This window comes from Fukomys damarensis, unplaced genomic scaffold (genome assembly GCF_012274545.1).
Source record: "Fukomys damarensis isolate Sample0158 unplaced genomic scaffold, DMR_v1.0_HiC HiC_scaffold_30, whole genome shotgun sequence".
In the NCBI taxonomy this organism is placed as follows: domain Eukaryota; kingdom Metazoa; phylum Chordata; class Mammalia; order Rodentia; family Bathyergidae; genus Fukomys; species Fukomys damarensis.
In genome coordinates, this window is record NW_022900942.1 from 49084397 (window position 1) to 49102975 (window position 18579).

General features: G+C 33.7%; 1 protein-coding gene across 4 annotated transcripts in view; it reads left to right on the forward strand.

Moving 5' to 3' along the window:
* Positions 1 to 18579, forward strand: part of Nol4 (nucleolar protein 4) — a 318444-nt gene that overhangs the window by 84314 nt on the left and 215551 nt on the right. For 2 of the 4 annotated variants that reach the window (XM_010638080.3, XM_010638082.3), the window contains exons 3-5: positions 9600 to 9711; positions 10548 to 10660; positions 16041 to 16061. In XM_010638080.3, the coding sequence (XP_010636382.1) occupies positions 9600 to 9711; positions 10548 to 10660; positions 16041 to 16061 (246 nt within the window). The remainder of the gene's footprint in view (positions 1 to 9599; positions 9712 to 10547; positions 10661 to 16040; positions 16062 to 18579) is intronic. The other 2 variants (XM_010638081.3, XM_010638083.3) reach the window with 1 other exon arrangement.

Below are 18579 nucleotides of genomic sequence, written 5' to 3' on the forward strand. Positions count from 1 at the left end.
TGTTTTGTCACTTCTTGTGCTATGGGTTCAGGGTGTCCTGCTGGTTCACTATCAGAATTTTCAGCCTCATTTATCCTACTGTTTGCCATTGGTGAACTGGAAATCTGTCTTTGTGTCTTGCTTAAGTGTTTTCTCATTTTTGTTTTTATTGTTGGGTTGTCCTTCTTTAATTTCTGGGTATTACATAAATCTTCCTAATATAGGTGCGTTTTAGCTTTTGAGTTTCTAATGACTCATAGACATCCTCATTTACATAATATCAGAGAAAACAACTCTTTAAATCAATCACAACCCTTTATCCCAATTGATACATTCAGCAGCCCAATAGGATCAGGCACAGCTTGCAAACTGACCACTTGTGGTAGTCATTAATCTAGCACCCTTAAACCATGTGAATTAAATTAAAATCAAGAAGCAGCCCAAAATATGTTTGCAGTGAATACACTTTTCAATATAGTATCTTTATCATTTAGGATGGGGGCTTAGACAGAGTTAGGATGAGAGGAGTAGATAAGTGAAAGAATTGGAGAAGGTTTCAAGGGATGCCAGAGGACATAGAATGACCATACAATCTTTAGGAAACTATTAAATTCAAAAGAGATAGACAGAGTGCAAGAATAAGGACAAGAATATATCCCCTCATCAGTAATAGGGGCTCCCTTTCCCTTGAAACTATTAACCCATTAGTGAGGTAAAATGATAGAAGAAAAGATCATAAAGAAAAAAGAAAAAAATGATAAAAGAAGAAGTCTGAGTTAGGGCAGGAGCAGAAATAGAAAGGAAGATGAGGGTTAATATGCTGGAGCAAGAGAGTGAATTGGCGAAAGAGGACAGAGAAAAGAAAGAATTTGCAGAGTGGAATGAGGAAAATGAAAGAAAAAAATGAATTTGAAGGGCCTCTTTCAGACTATATCTCTGCTGTCATAGTATACCATGTTCACAGCCATGTGCAGAACCAAGTCCCCTGATCTCAGCTAGCCAATGGCAGATCCCCGGGACTCAGACTGACCTTAGGCTGCAAGGCCCAGATTGAGTTCTCTGACCTGCAGGGTTGAACTCCACACAGTTCTACTACAGGTTTCCCCTGCCCTTTCTTTAAAGGTGTTCAAAGTTGGGAGCTTAGAAAAAGACCCTTTATGTCCACCTATGCCTCCGCAGAGTGGGTCCAAGGAGTGGCACAGTTAGGAGATCTGAGGGGTGGGGGTGTTGTTTCTGGGGCTCCAGAGCAGCTACCTTCCTTGCTGGAGCTGATGGCAGTGCAGGCAGGGGAGGACGTGGCTACATGGTCCTGCCGAATGGGCCCCAAGAATCTCTTTTCTTAATACTGAGCACCAGGAGTGGTTTAAAAACAAGGGGAAAATATCAGAACCAAGACTACCTGTCATGTAAAGGTACAAGATGCCAATAATGAATGTAATTGTACTGTATACCTAAAATGTAGAAATAAACTCAATAAAAGAAAAAAAAAACATAGTGGTTTAAGCAATATGTCTTGAAGACATGTTATCACATGTGTCTCCTGTCTTGCACCTTATTGAAAAAATACACCAAGTCTCTGAAGCTTAGGTTCCCCAACTGCTAAACAGAGATTATAATGTGGAGCTAGTAATCTGAGGATTACAAGGATTATGTGCTGAAATCCACAAACACTTGAATAATAGAAAGCTTAACTACACATAGATTGTTTAGAAGTATTTTATTCTATATTACAAGAGCAAAACATGTAATAGTGCCACATAATTAATGAGAATCAGGTTAATTTTCTTTTATCTCCAGAATTATAGAATTATAGAGTTGCACATTTATGTAAAAGTCAGAATAAAATTAGAGGGCATTTCTATTGAAAATGGTCAATGTAATACAATGTAAGATTAGAGAAGTAGGATGTTTGGGATGCAGAGAGGAGGGCATGGAACAAATTCCTTTGCTTTAAAATCCTTCTTGGTTACAAGATTTCTTCTAATTTGCAATATTTTATTGATTGAGTTCAGGAAATAATCGTGAATATAATGATTGTGATACATTGTGGTGGTTAAGCTTGGTTGAAGCATCTTGATTGGCTTGGGAGCCACTGAAGTGCCTTAAAAAAGCACACTTCTGAGTGTGTCTGTATGGATCAAGGAGGTGTGACCTGGGAGTCTATATCAGGTCTTTCATCTCTTTCTCTCTAGCCCTCTTCCCTCGCGCTACTTCACTGTTACCACAAACTGAACAGCTCTGTTCCACCACTCTCATCTACCATGATGTTTCTGCATTAGCTCACCATGGACTGAATCCCCTAAAACCCTGAACCAAATTAAACTTCACTGCCTTTACACTGTGAGTGTCAAGTATTGTGTCACACTAATGGGAAAGCTGACCAATAGACACATAGTATGAGGAAGAATGTATAGGAAAACAACTATGTGTTGTTAAATGGTTTTGACAATGTTTTTTATTTTTTTAAAACTTTATAGCACTTCATATATTCAGACACAATTTGGAATAACAATTTGTTTCCCTTTTGAAAACTAAATGTAAGAAAACTTTCAGTATGGTAAATTACTGAGTTTATGAGTGTTTCAAATTAATTTACTTATGGCTCATATTTTATGCCAGTTATTTTGGACACTTGACATTCTTGATTTAAAGAAGCTATGTTGAGGGCAAAAATGAGTACAGCTTGAGATCTGCTAGAATTTGGCTTTAGTGTGTAGGAGTTTTTAAAATACTGTTTTTCTTCAGAAAGGCAGAACATTGATTGGAAATGTAGAATGCCTATCCTTTGGGTTATAATATTTTGTCAATGAACTCTTTATAAATATATTCCAAGTAATTTCTTTGTTTTTTTCCTTTTTCTTTTTTAAGCCCTAACATGGAAGATCAGTATCAATACCCCTCATAGCACTTGTCATTAAGCTTTAATCAGGTGTACCAGTGTGTCATTAGATTACTAATGTGGGTGCATTAGTCATTGACATGACTGCAGCTATTTCAAGCGATAACCACAATGATTGTTTCTTCCTGGTTTCTCCTGCATTGTTTCCCAGCATAATAAAAGTGATCAAAACCACTGGAGTTGTATATGGCAGTTTCTACTAGAACCTGGTGTTGGGCTCTTTGATATTAGCTTCAGATAAACCAGGTATATTCTGGCTTGGATAAATTCACTTTTACTACACCAGTGTTTATGACCCAACTTGTCACTCAAATTGCAGCTATTTACTGGTCTTGCTACTGCCCTGAATTATGTTTCTGTCAGTAAATCCCCTCATAAATTTTACTTGGTGCATTCTCGGATCTATCTGCCCCTTCTGTCTCATACACTGAAATGGGGCTGCTCTGGAACCATGGCCTTATTTTTAGAGTATGATTTTATTCAGCCTATGAAAAGATGCTACAAGCCAATTATTTTATATAGAAATTTATCATAATTTTTGGATAATAAATATTGGTTTCACTTCCACTTTAAGTTAATACTTTGATTTTTAAAATTTTTACATTTCTAATCAATTCTAGTCCTAATAGGTTTAGAATGTCATATAATCCTTGAAAATTAAACCACTAACTTGAGCTTTACAAGTGGCAAGTAGTGAAAAAGTTACCGTGTATCACAGCTCCCCAATTCCTCAAACACAGCTAATTCAATGTTAATAAATAACAATAAAAATAAAACTTCAGCCATGACTCCAGTTTAAGGGAATTCATTAATTGCTAATGGCTTTTGTGCTAACGCTTTTATACTTTGTTTAAAATACTGATATTTTATTTGTTTTTAAAGTTTTAATCTCAGCTTTGAGTATGTTGCCTAGAAACTCAGTAACTACCAAGTTTATGATTTGGGGGAAAATGTAACTAGACAGTTTGTTAGCTTTTTAATTAAAGACAACACTTAATTAAAAAATAAAATAATGATGTATTCTTTTTAATATTAATCTAGATTCATACAAAGTAATATTTCTAAGAAATAGATGCCCTATAACTATTTTCCTGATTCAAAAAAAGTCAGATCATTAGTTCATAAAGTTCTACATGGCTGTGTCCTAGACCCTCCTATGCATGTGTGTTTTTGTTGCAACCAAAATGTATGATTTTTCACATGATAGCTGTTTTTTTAATGTTCAGTTCGGATACAGCAAGACTAGTTTTTATTCATTATGTTTTCCTTCTTATCCATAACAAGAGGTAGTTTTCTTAGTGTTCTTGGGTTCAGAAACAAATTTTAAATAAATGCTCTTCTTTTTCCAAATATAAAAACATTTTAAGAATATATTTTCAAGTTAAATATATTTCCTCATCAATAATGTAGATAATGGTGCACATTACATAGCCAAAGTTTGTTTCTAGTTGGGTGTGGTGGTTCCTGCTTATGAAATCATCAGTCTGGAAGGATGAGGCAGTAGGATGTAAGTTTCAGCCAGCATGGCCAGTTTAGGCAACTTAATGACTTAGCAAATCCTGCCTACCACGCCCTCAAAAGTCCTATCTTCCTTCCTACCCAGAAACAGAGAAGTACTTACATTCAAAAAGTGAATAAGAAAATACATATTAATATAATAATTACATGTTGCAAATATATACTAATAAAACAAAAATGGAAAAAATTGAACCAGAAATGCATTGAAAGAATAACATATTAGGAACAATTGAGTTTTTCCAGAATTAAAGGAACTAAAAATATTTACATATGAATAAATTTAGCAGTATAAATTATTAAATATGTCAAAAGAAGCTATATGATCATCTTTATCAATGTCAATAACAAATTTAATAAAATTTCTGCAACCCCAGAAATCGACAGTTATGAACAGTCATAGCATTTCATATAATTATAGGGTTAGTAGAATGATATTTCTAGCACTGTATCTGAATAAAAGTATTATTCAATTTTTGTTCTTTGTTTCTAGATATTGCTTTGCATTCTGTATTGTTGGGGTTTAAACCTGGCAAATACAAATTTCAGGCATTCAAAGTGTACTGCACAAAGTCTTAACTGAGGAATAATTTCCACCATCAGTATTTCCTGACACTGTTGAAGAGCAGAAGGGTGGAACAGTGTCCCTTCTTTGAACAAGGCATGAATTCCATTCGTGAGAGTTCTAGCCCTGTGATCCAATAACCTCCCCAAAGCCCTGACTCCCAATACCACTGCACAGAGAGTTTAGTTTCAATATAAGAATTTTAAGGAAATGCATATATTCAGACAGTAGCAAACAATTTTTAAATTTTGGTTATTTCCTTGCTATTGAATTGTTTTAGTTCTTTATATTTTAGAAATTCTCCTCTCAATAAATGTGTGGTTTTCAAATATGTTTTAGCATTCTGTAGCTTGTTTTCTCACTCTTTTCATTGTTTCCTTTGCTTTAAGGAAGTTTTTTAATGGCTGTAATAACATTTGTTCCTTTTTCCTTTTTGATCTACACTTTTGGGATAATATCCATAAAACATTGTCTAATGTCAGAAAGTTTTGCCCTGTGCTTTCTTCTATTATCTTTACATTTTTCAAATATCACAACAAAATCTTAAATATACTTTGGGTTACTTTTGTATGTGGTATGAGATAATGATCCAATTTTATCCTGCATTCGGATAGCCCGTTTTCTCATACCCATTGTTTGAACAAACTATCTTCTCCCTGTATGTGTTCTTGTCACTTTCGTTGAAGATCGGTTGATTGTAAATACATACATACATATGGCTATCTAGGGTCTTTTGTGGTTTCATATGGATTTTAAGATTTTTTCTCTAATTATGCAAATGGAATTAAAATGTTGATAGGGATTGTGTCAAATTTGTAGATTGCTTTGGATGGTATGGACATTTAAACAATATTAATTCTTCCAATTTGAATGTAGGATATCTTTCAACTTATTAGTATCTTCAGTATCTTTCATTGATGTTTTAATAGATTTTAATGCAGGAAACTTTAGCCTCCTTGCTTAAAATTATTGCCATTTTATTTTATTTTGCTGCTAATTTAAATGGGACATTTTCTTAATTTCTTTTTGGAATAGTTCATTTTTAGTAGGTAGCTATGAAACTATTTTTTGTATGTGAAATTTTCTAACCCAAAGCTTTACTTAATTTGTTTATTAGTTGTAGCATTTTTCTGGTGGAGTCTTTACCTATTTCTCTATTAAAAGCATGCCATCTGCGAAGCAATTTTACTTTTTCCCTTTCAAATTTAGATGACTTGTCATCTTTTTTTCTAGTGCCCTTTGTAACACTTCTAGTACCACAGTCAATAGAATGAGAGTGGGCATCTTTGTCTTATTCTTCAGCTTAGATGGAAAACTTCCAGGTTTCCCACTGATTATAATATATAAACTATAGTTTCTCATGTATAGCTTTTGTTGTGTTGAGTTCATTTCTATATCTGTGTGTTGTTTGTATCATGAAAGAAAGTTGAATTTGGTAGGATATATTTTCTGCCTCTGTTGAAATGAAATTTTATTCATTCATTTTGTTAATGTTTATTTTGATTACTTTTCATTGAACTACAGGCCAGGGAAAAACCCCACTTGACTATGGTATATTAGTCTTTTAAAATGCTACTGAGTTTGATTTGCTAGCATTTTCTTGAGTATCTTTGCATCTATACTCATCAGTAATTATAGGGGCTGGCTTGTCTGGCTTTGGTATTAGGACAGTGCTAGCCTCATAAAATAAAGTTGGAATTTCCACCTTGTCAAGTTTTTGAGAGAGTTTGAATGCCATTGTTGTTAATTCTTTGAACTCTTTAATTCTTTGAATATTTGGTTGAATTTACCAGTGGAGCCACTAGTCCTGTGCTTACCTTGATTGGTCCATCATTCATTCCATCTCCTTACTCATTCATCTGTTCAGATTATATTTTTCATGGTTCCTTCTTAGTAGGCTGCAGATTTCTGGGATGCTTCCATCTGTTCTGGGTTATCTTACTTGTTAGGATGTAATTGTTCACAGTAGTCTACTATGATCCTTTGTACTCCTCTAGTATCATTTGTAATTTGAATCCTTGCTGATGTATAATTTTATTTAGTAGAGTGTTTTTCTTAATCTAACCGAAGTTTTGTCAAATTGGTTTATCTCGTTTAAAATAACTCTTAGTTAAATTGATTATTTCAGTTGTTTTTGTAATCTCTATTTGACATATCTCTGCTTTATCACTTCTTTCACTTGTACTAATTTTGGACTTAGTGATATCTATGTTTCTATTTTTATTTGCCTCAATATATGTTTTTCTTTCGCTTTAGATTTATTCTTTGAACTACTCGTTGTTCAGGAATTTGCTGTTTAATTTCTACATAGCTTTTGTCCTGTTGCTGATTTCTAACTTTATACCAGTGTATTCAGAAGAATATTTGATATGGTTTCAGTGCTTAGGAAGACTCCATTAACTCTTGGCCCTAAAGAAGAAGAAAGTCAATGGGGCATTCTTAACTTCTGCTTGATTATGAACTTATTGCACAGTTCCATTAATTCCAGTGGATTACATAAATCCAAGTGAGTTAAAATATGTGCTATCAGGTCATAGCATTCATGCAGCATAGATTTTTTAAAAACTTTTGAATTATTATAAAATCAATTTTTAGGGATTCAGAGAAAATGACCTCGAATCACATAAGTAAATTGGGTGAAAATGCTAATTTCTTTTGTAAAAATAGGAAGACAAGAATCAAATTCATGTATATGTGTGTATATATGTGTGTGTATACTAAGGAAGAAAAAAAGGAGAGGATTTTAAATTGTGGATATATTTCCTTATTCATTAACTAATAAGTATATTTCAGAAATATACTTTCAAATTATTCCACTCATTTTTCTCCCACATCTGTATAGTGTAAGGTAGTGTTTATTTAAAATCTAGTTTCTTAACTTACAACTGATAGCTATATTTTAAAATCTAAAATTTATATTTCTAGTCATAGTGAGTAAAATTTTAATTACTTGTATAGAGATTGCACATAGAAGATTTTAGCCTAGAATTGTTTCTTCTCTTTTGTATCCTTTACTTTCATTTCCCTGAGAGTCAATGAGATGAAATAATACAAACTGATTTTGATATTAAGTTCAAGGAAACATGAGGTTTTACATTGTTGTGTTTTAGCACAAGGAATTTCCTCAATATTGTGCTTATTTCTACAGTATGGATAAGCAAAAGTTGCCCCCACCACCAATAAGGGAATTAGCACACGTTTACGTTCAATGATGTATTTCCCTTCCTTTCTACTAACATGAAACACATTGATGTTCATAACAGCTGTGCATGCACCGGAGAAATCATCTGTGGCATTTGTGTTTGTCTTAGTTACTTCACTCGCTAAGACAAAATACTCAAAGTTAAAGAAGGAAAGGTTTACTTTAGCTCACCATTTAAAGAGATTTCTGTCTATAGTTGCCTGGCTCCAAGGCAGGGTGAATTGGCAAAGAAGTATTGCAGAAAAGAAATAGTGCATGTCCTGGCAAGCAGAAAGCAGCAAGCAGCAGTCGCAGCGAGCCTGCCTTCCCTCTCTTCCTTTATATTCCATCCAGGCTAGAAACCTCTTGATTGGTGCCACCGACACCTAGGGTGGGTCTACCATTATCCACATCCAGAACTAGGCTAAACTCATTTAGTTATCACATATCCTGAATCCCAATGCACAAACCCTAGATCTGAAAAGCCCACCTATGAGCATTTGAGGCTCTTGGAGGACATTTAGATACAAACCATAGTGATGTTTAATTATAGTTTAGTGTTTCTCCTACTTGTCTTTTATTTCATATGCCAGGGCTGGTGCTGTGAGGCAAACTGAAGCCCGCCCCAAATAAGACTGAGCAGCACTGTTTGAGTCAATGCCAGCTTTTAATTAAAGATAGTTAACTGCCTATCTATTTCTCTTGAATAATGATCTGTGTCGATAGGAAAATACCTATGTCACTATGACAAGAACGTTGATTTCTAACCTGATTCTAGATCATGGGTATGAAAACAACTTTCTTTATAGGGAAAGGAAAAGCTAACTATGACAATCAATCCGAACTGTTATAGACATAAATTATGCAAGTAACATAAAATAAATGAGACAGGTGGCCTATGTGCATTTCCAGGTGTGTCATTTTCTGTGGAAGGGATGATTCACTGCAGTAGTACATACATGAGTTCTCTTTGAATTGATCTTGTATTCTCACTTAAAATATTTTTGAAACAATGAAGAAACGCTGATTATTCAGAATCTAGAGTTTATCGCTTCTATCTGGGGCAAAATTTTAAAATATATATGTATATTGAATAAAATTGTGATTGTGTTAGTAGTAACTGAAAAAACAATATTTGCAATTTTAATAAGGAACAATCACTAGAATCTCACTATTTTGTGAAAATTTTCCTACAATAAACACAGAAATATAAACAGATGCCCAGACAGATGTGGTTGAGGTTTTACTCTCCACAGGGCACTATTGGCTCTTATTAAGAGACGTCTAATCAAGCTGGATAGATATTTCTTGAAATGATGCATGGTATGCGGTGCATGCTTTCATTGTGCTTCCTGCCATTATGGAATAACGCGTCTTATTTGGAAATACAATGATCATTTCTGTTGGATCATGCTCAGTCAGCTTATATAATAACATCTATATTTTGTGAATCATTTCAGATTTCAGAGAGCTATGCCTTCCTACCAAGAGAAGCGGTGACTCGATTTCTAATGAGCTGCTCAGAGTGCCAGAAAAGAATGCATTTAAACCCAGATGGAACAGATCATAAAGGTAGCTGCAGTGTCAAATCGTGAGATTTAAAGTAATTTTATTCACAGTGGCAATTTATATCTCACATTTTTATAAAACTGTGGTCAGATCATCTTGCTTGTTCAAGGAGGAGGCAGTGAATTTTGAACATCTACTTACAAAGTAATTCAGTGCCCATTCCTAGAAGAAAGTTTCAACTGTGGAAAATAACATCTATTCTCTGTTATATGTATTAATTTTCATCTCTTGTGGTATTCAGCAAGGACATTGATTTCTATCAATGACCTTCTAAGTCTACCTATTCCTTACTTCTAGAAATCAATGAATATTATGAAATTCCTTCAATAAGAATTTTTACATAAAAATTGACTTGGCTTTAGTTACATTAAAAATTTCTAGATTGTTTTCCTCAATACATATGTATTTCACTGGTTAAATTGATCTCAGAGATGTATTTGTGCTACTTATTCCCATGTGTGTGAAAATAAGCAGTCTGATCAATAAGAGAAAATAAAAGCAAATTTCCTTTGGCACTCAGACATATAGAAAGTGATTGTGCAGCAAAGTAGGAAAATACCAATATCTGTGTTTAATCACTTTATTAACTTCATTTTTTGTTACTCAAAATACTTAAAAGCCCCTCTGTTATTAGAAATAATTAATTTATTCATATTTAAAACAACATACCTTTATGGAAACTTACCATTTTTTTTCGGCAATCCATCTACAATGCTGCCAAGCTTTTGAACTCTTGGCACTTAGAAAACTATTTTAATTTGGAAAATTCGGACCATTCTGAAGTTACAGGTAGAATGCAATATCACTTTTATTACCCTTTAAAAAATGTCTTGTTACAGATAATGGAAAGCCTCCCACTTTGGTGACCAGCATGATTGACTACAACATGCCAATTACCATGGCCTACATGAAGCATATGAAACTGCAGCTGCTCAACTCCCAACAAGATGAGGTAAAACGAAAGCATCTATGTGTGCATCACTCTAGAAATGGAGTAAAGTTTGATAACCATGGATATCGCATTAAGAATGATGGCATGCAATTTGCAAACAGTAATTAATATTTTTTTAGTGAAAGAATTTTCCAGGCTTGTACAGGTAGAAAAAGCAGGAAAAGACTCTAAATGCTGGATACAGAGTCCCTGTCTTAACCAGACTTAGTGTTATGAGTGAATTTGACCATTCCTAATACCTGTGGTTCTCTCTGGAGCACGACTGAGCTAGTGTTGGTAAAATACTACAAAGTTCAGGGTGAGAGAAGTTAATGTATGGTTGATAACGAGCATCTAAAGAAATTTGAGCTGTAAGGCTATTGTCAATCAAAAAGTCAATTTAATGGGTATTTCAAGTATCGTGATTTCTCCACCATTCACATCGTGTCTATATTTTAGTTATTTTTCTCTTAACCATTATTTGATATGTTTTCTCGCTTCTCTGCACTTTATAGAGAACATCTGTGGTGATTCTCCTTGATTAGAAGTGTTTTGATGTTAATTTGTATAGTGAGAATTTAATAATGTACTTTTATGGATTAGACACTAAAGCACATTTATTGAATATTCTCTACAGTTGTAGTCTTTGCTCATTTTAGTTGAAGAATATCAAAAAATAGATTAAGATATGTATGTGCCCTGTTTTTAGTCTGAAAAATATGAAAAAATAGCCAATGCACAGTAGAGATTTACGAAATCCTTGTTACTGATTGATAACTAGTTTGTAACCAGTAATTAGTAGAAAAAATACAAATTATTAATACTAGGAACAGATATTTAGGCTAAAATATTCTCTCCTTGAAAATTTTCTAGAATAGGAAATATGGTAATTTAATTTTCAAATATTACATTTCTTGGTAAAGCATCATTAAAAACTTTTGAAATTATTTTGTTGAGTTAACTGTTCATAAAACTCAAAGCAACCTTTGTTTTTTCTTTTTGTATTTGACCAAGTTTAATCTTGAAACTGCATTTATAAAATGTCTCAACCTCAGTATATTTTATTCATGGTATGCTCTTTAAGAATGTCTTTATGCATGCTTTGGCAGTATCGTATTACATATTACCAGATGGTTAACTATAAATGATTGGATAAATAGCAATAAAATTATTAGGCTGAAGACATCAAAGATAATTAAGAAAATATTAGTGTCTATCTATTCCTGGGAGTGAAAAACATTACCTCCATGATTTATTACATAATTGAAAAAAACTAAAGTCTCATAAAGAAATTAGAGCTGTCAGAGTATTTGTAGGAATCTCACTTAGATTTTGATTTTTTAAAGGCAAAATGGTAAAATCAACTTTGTGCCAACAGTAGAGTCCGTATATACTGAATCTGTCTGATTTCTTAAAATGAAAACGTATTGTATACAAAAGAAATAGAGTCTTTTAAATTTACAACTGGTTTAGGGAAATAATTCCTATTCATGTATCTTGAAAATATTAAATTGGGTTGTACTATCTCAAAATATTCAGATAAATCACAGGTTAGATTATTTTAAAAATTTTAGAAAACTGTGGTTATAAAAACATATGAAGGTGTTTAAATAAGAAAAGTCACAATAAAGTGTAATTCCAGTAAGATATACCTTAGTGATAAATTATATTTAAATTTGAATAAACATTAATCCAATAAATTCACAATATTCTTATTGACCATAAAAACGCATAAAGAAATAAACAAGTAACTTTATTTGGAGGATATCATTTGAACAGAACTGAAGAAAACTAGGTATAGCCCTTTTTTTTCCTACTGAGGATCAAACTCAAGACCTTGTGCTTTCAAGGCAAGTGTGGTGCCACTGAGCTAAATCCCAAGCCCCAGGGTGTAGCCCTTTTAAAGCAAGTGTACTTTCAGTACTGTAGGAACAGGAAGATAGTCAACACAGTGGGGGCAAAATGAATACTAAAGAGAATAATAGTAGAGGCTGTTAGAGAAATGGTGAAAAGCCAGGTCATGTAGGGCCTTATATTTTAATAACCCTTCTTTTTTCTTTTTTTTTCTTTTCTTTCTTTCTTTCTTTCTTTCTTTCTTTCTTTCTTTCTTTCTTTCTTTCTTTCTTTCTTTCTTTCTTTTTTTCTTCTTCTTCTTTTTTTTTTTACTGTGGGTAAAATCCACAGGGCAGTTTTAACAGAATTGATGTGATTGGATCTATATTTTAGCAGAGTCACATAGGTTGCTTTGATTCTGATGAGAATAAATTGAAGAGGAGAATGTGGATTCAGGGATGCAGGGAGGGAGAGGAGGGAAAGAAGATAAAAAAGGGATTTAAAATGTGTTATAGACATGTACCAACCATACTCAAGGAACAAAAACATAATGCACTGTGAACATGTACTAATATCTTAATTACTATTTCATTGATGGCACAAAGTATGTGGCATCCACAAGTTAAGAAGAAAATGTATATTTTAGCTCACAGTTTGTATAGGGTGGCATAGCAGAGGAGAAACAGTCAATGGCATGGCAGGCAGGAAGCAGTTTTCTTTCCCTTTTTATTACATCTAAACTATAAGCCTCTTGGTTGGTGCTACCTGCACCAAGGGTGGATTTTTCCCTCTTCAGAAAATCCATCATTCATACCTAGAACTATGCTAAAACAATCATTTGACTAATCCAGTATCATACACTCCAAATCCTCACACTCCCCAAATCTCCACCTATGAGCACATGAGGCTTCGGGAGGGATGTCTAGATCTAAGCCATAACATTAATAAAACAAAATTTTAAAAAATCAATTTGGGTATCAAGTTAACAAAATCATTTCTCCTCCTGCACAAGAATTTGGCCTTTGAGAACTTTCTAGCTTTTGTTTCTCTCACAAACATGATCATATTGAAAAAGTAACTACATTATTAGATAACATTTCTAATGGCAAAATGATCCCAATTGGTAAATTGTACACAAAAATTATGTATGGTGAAACATTTTAGGTTTCTCTGAATTAGATGATTCTTGTGACTGACATGTTCCTCATGGGGACCTGAGAATCATTAACTGTGGATTTATGAGATTTTGTCTGTTTTGGGAAATGAGGTTTCTCTGCCAGGTTCCCAGCCTACCTGATTTGATTACTGTTGTATCCTACCGAGCTCTCCCAGAGAAAGATAATGAAAATAGGTTAATCCTATGATTTGCTACTGGACTGCTGCAAAGGGACCAGAAACTCTGATATTACCTACCTCTTTCTTCGACTATATTTCTAAATTAACCTGATGCCAAGAGTAGGCAACTATAGTTATAGGGGTATACATTTTAGTTGAATCAGACAAGATGTCTCAATAAGTATTTCCTTAGAAGAAACTAGTAGCTTGAATTAGAAGGGTAGTAGTTAAGGAAGGAAAAAGAGGTCAGATTATCACTGTAATTTAGGATTAACTGGCAAATTGTATGCAGTTTAAGAAAGAAAGTGAAGAGCTAATGAAGACTTCAAAAATTTTAATTTAAGCCAGCTTTGTAGAATTGCTATTAACTAGTATAGGAAAGGTTGTGTATAGAAAAGGTTTGATATGTGGTGTTGGTAGTTCAATTGTGAGCTTTTTATTAGGAACCCAAATAAGTTTAGGCATTTATTAAACATTCCAATAAGTTTGTTAACAGACAGTTGGCCTGTGGGGCTAAGAGAAAAGAAGTAAATCAAACATAATCTTGGGCACCCTGTGATTATGAAGGTCATGACTGTGGACTGAAAAATAAAGCCCAGTGACTTTGTCTTGGGAAATTCTATTGCTATGACATCTAAGAGATCAGAAGGAACCAACACAGGATATTGAGAAAGAGTTGCCAAAGTTATTAGTAAGGAATTTAGAAGTTTGTAATCTATAAGAAAGCTTGAGGAACTGCTTAAGGAATCCCAAGTAAATTTATTCTGTCAAATAACTGATAAGTGAATTTAAAGCAACACAAAGCATTGAATCTGTATTTAGCCTTATACTCTTGAGCTAAGAAGTTTTTTGGGGGATGGAGAGGTATAAGCCTGATTAGAGTGGGTACAAAGAGAATTGGAGGGAGGAAGGTCATTGGAGAGTTCTGCTCTGGAGGCACGAAGAGGAAGGGGATAGGAGCTGCAGGTTGAATGAAAACAGGGCTTTTTTGTATTTTTTATTTATTTTTCTAAGATTAGATGAATACAGAATATTTGCATGTTGATGGGAATTGTGCAGCAGAAGGAAAAAATGAGACAAAGAAGAGAACAAAATATTAAAGCAATGCCCTCAAAATTTGTGGAGTGGTTGCTTATATAAAATTGGGAGGGCTGGCTTTAGAGGGGATGGATCAGATATGGGCACATGAATGGTGGTGGAGCCTGTGGAAATGTTTTCCTGTTTGATCTTAATACCCTAATGAAAGCGGAAGAATGAGAATGTTTGAAAAGGTGTTGGAAGTTTCTGAAGAGAAGGTGAGAGATAGAAATTCAGACAGTGGGGCATGAATGGACCCAGCAAATTATCCTCTTTTGGGATTCATGGTCTTATATTTCAAGTGAAATAATTTAAATGGCTGCTCGCATTTATTTTCAGCTGTATATGAATAGGATAAGAGGGAAAGTAAAATTGTGTTGAGGGTCTTGTGAAAAGAGAGAGTGGTCAACAAACCATGGAATTTTAGCCATGTTCAGACAAGTGAGGTCATGAGAGAGGTGGGGGCAAGAGGCGGAGGTCAGGGGAGAAGGATTAGAATTAATGGATTGTACCTATTATTGGAATGGAAATTTAGTCGGGGTTGGAATATTAGTGGGAATTATTTGGGAAATTTGAGATGCTTTACTAAAATTGTGATGCTTGAAATAAAGATTATGGAACATTTTCATTTCTGGAAGTGGAATGCCCGGGACAGTTATTGTAGCTGTCTTGCTGAGGAAGGTAGAGGACAAAATCATTGAGGGTACTCATGGAAGTGACAGGTCCTTGCCAGATACTGAAAAACCCATGGATTTCAGCATGAGAAGAATTGAAGTGAGTGAAGGGAGGTTTAAGAAAACCTAGGGGAGGGCCAGAAGGTTAGCTCAGTGGTTCTGCTGCCTGGGTTCTGGGTTTAATCCCCAGTACCAAAAAAGAAAAAGAAAAAGTTAGGGAACAGGACTGATATGAACATAAGCAGATGACTACACCCAGTAAATGGTAATTTTCTAATATAAATTTTGCTAATTATTTTTAAATGACATATATAGATATAATTCATTTTAAAATAATTAAAATAATATATAAATATATATGTATATATAAAAATACATAAAATATATATATTTAAAGCCCTGTGAAATGATAGCAGAAAGTTTTACTATATCATCTAATTCAATCCTTAAAACAACTGACTTATTTTATCTCTATTTTGTAGATGGGAAAGCAAAGCTCTAAGGTAATGAAACTTACCCTAATCATAATCTAGTTGTAGAGTCAATCAGACATTTGAACCTAAATTTCACTCACTTCATAGTCCCACATCTACCTCCTCTTTAGCACATAATTTTAAATTATTGCTAACTATTCACTGTTTTGAAGTCAATGAATGTAAATATAATATGGTGTAGCCCAAAGGGGAAAATGTAGATGATTTTCACTTACAAACTTTTATGTGTTATTCCCAAAACTTGTGATTTAACACAACAATGATTTATTATTTGGCATTATTCTGATAGTTAAGAATTCAGGCTTGACTAACTTGGGGTTTTCTTTTGTTAACCTAAGTAAGGACCACTTACTCAATTTCACTCGACTGGTAGCTGGACTAGGCTTCAATGAAATATCTAGCTTTTTGATGCTCATGTGCACATATCTCTACTATCTGGCTATCACTTGGGCTTCCTCACAGCCCAGGGACCTTAGGGTATCTAGATTATTTCTTATATGACAATCAGCTTCCATGAGAAAAAAAAAAAAAAGCAGAAGTGCCCTAGTCATCTGGGCCTGCCGACATCACTTCTGCCATGTTCTATTGGCCACAGAAAATAACAAATTCAGCTCACTTTCGAAGGGAAGAGAAACAGATACCACCCCTTGATCTGAGGAATGACGTGCATGTACCTCTAGGAAAGGAACTCATGGCAGCCAGCTTAGAGAATTCTGTCTACAACGGTCAGTAACCATGGAAAAAATTCTCAGTCACCTATATCTGGGGAAGTAAATTTTTACAATTAACCCATTTGGGAAATACTACATTGAGAAAGATTTTATGAAGTACTGTATCCTATATAAGATCAGTGAATCTTCTTACAAACTGTTAGTGTTTAGATTAAAATGAGTTTTCTGGTGGAGAGTTTGACCGTAATTATTAAAAACTTGAAAAAAAATTTATGTGATTTATCTAGAAATTTATATTACAAAATACTAAACACTTTATGGGGTAGCATGTTCACTGCATTGCCAACAGTGAATGTTTAGATATATTTTCAAGATCTAGCTATAAACAAAGCTGTACTGCCCAATGTGATAGTCACTGGGAAATTCTGGGTGTTTAAATTTAATTTGAAGTTAATGTACATTAACTAAAAATTTTTAAAGAATCAGTTCTTAACTAACACTGGTCACATTTCAGGAGTCCAAGATATGGCAGGAGTACTTTATGAAACACGGAAGAGTGGTTCCATCTATTCTGAATGATTGCTAAATCACTTACACATGGTTTAGTAGACAGTGCTACAAACTTAGGAGCAGAGAAGTGGCATGTTCACATGTGGGAAGACTGATTTTCTGGCAACTGCTAGGTAAAACTAGTGTGGCACAAATCAGAAGTGAGTAGGGTAAATAATTTTTTTTATGCAGTTCAGGAAAAGAGGAAATAAGATTTTGAACCAACTGACAATAGCAATGGAAATCAGGAGAAATGTGGTAGAGACTCTTTAGAGACAAAAGCTGGAATTTGGAGGCTACATTGAAATGTGAAACAGATCAGGCATCTCTAAAACTTCTCAAACAAAAATAAAGCTCAAGAGCAAAGTTTGACAAAGGAAGTATATTTTTAAATGGGAAAGTCTAGAAAAAGTATTATCATAAAATGTTCAAATTTTTCTTAGATTAAGATTTGAGAAGCTAAAATATTATGGGACTAGAGGAGGCTTCCATTATCAGGACCTTTCAGCTGCGTAAGGTTTAAGCTCACATTGTACAATGTAGAGTGTTTTTTCCAATTATCACACTACACAAAATACTCATATAAGATTTTAGATGAAGTCTAAAGATGACTGAATAAAATAACTACTTATAGTAATCAAATTTTCTGATTACTTACCCTTACAAACCATCTGTAGTTTCGTCTTGGTATTATTAACTTTACTCTTTGTTGATAAAAAACACAATCTTATATTTTGTACACTTTGCTACTTTTATCAGAAGATAATTTAATCAGTTAATAATTGGATTAGAACTTACACAATGAGTGCTTATATTTAGTTGAATTAAAGTTCTTCATTAATGCATGACATTTGATATTTAAATAAGAACTCTGTAAAGCACATTATATTTTATAGCTGATAATGAAAAAATATTTAAACATTCTCATTCATTGAGATACTTGTGATAAGAAATATCTTTAAATTGGTGATTTTTAAACAAAGAAAACATATTACATTTACATTTTTAAATTGGTATTTTTTTTTTTTTTTTACTGGGGATCAAACTCTGGACCTTCTACTTGTGAGGCTGGTGGCAGTACCACTGAACTTAAACCCCCTGTCCCAGTTGGTGAAATTTTTAGAGAAAGAAAACATATAGCATTACATTTGCTTATATAGCATTTTAATCTCATCCAAATTTCTTAAGAACTATGCCATGTGTATTGTTTATCCATAATGCACTGTGCAACCATTTCACAGAACAGGGACCGTAACTTGAATCTTTGTATCTATCTTTGTTTTTACACATGCATGCTAATATATATA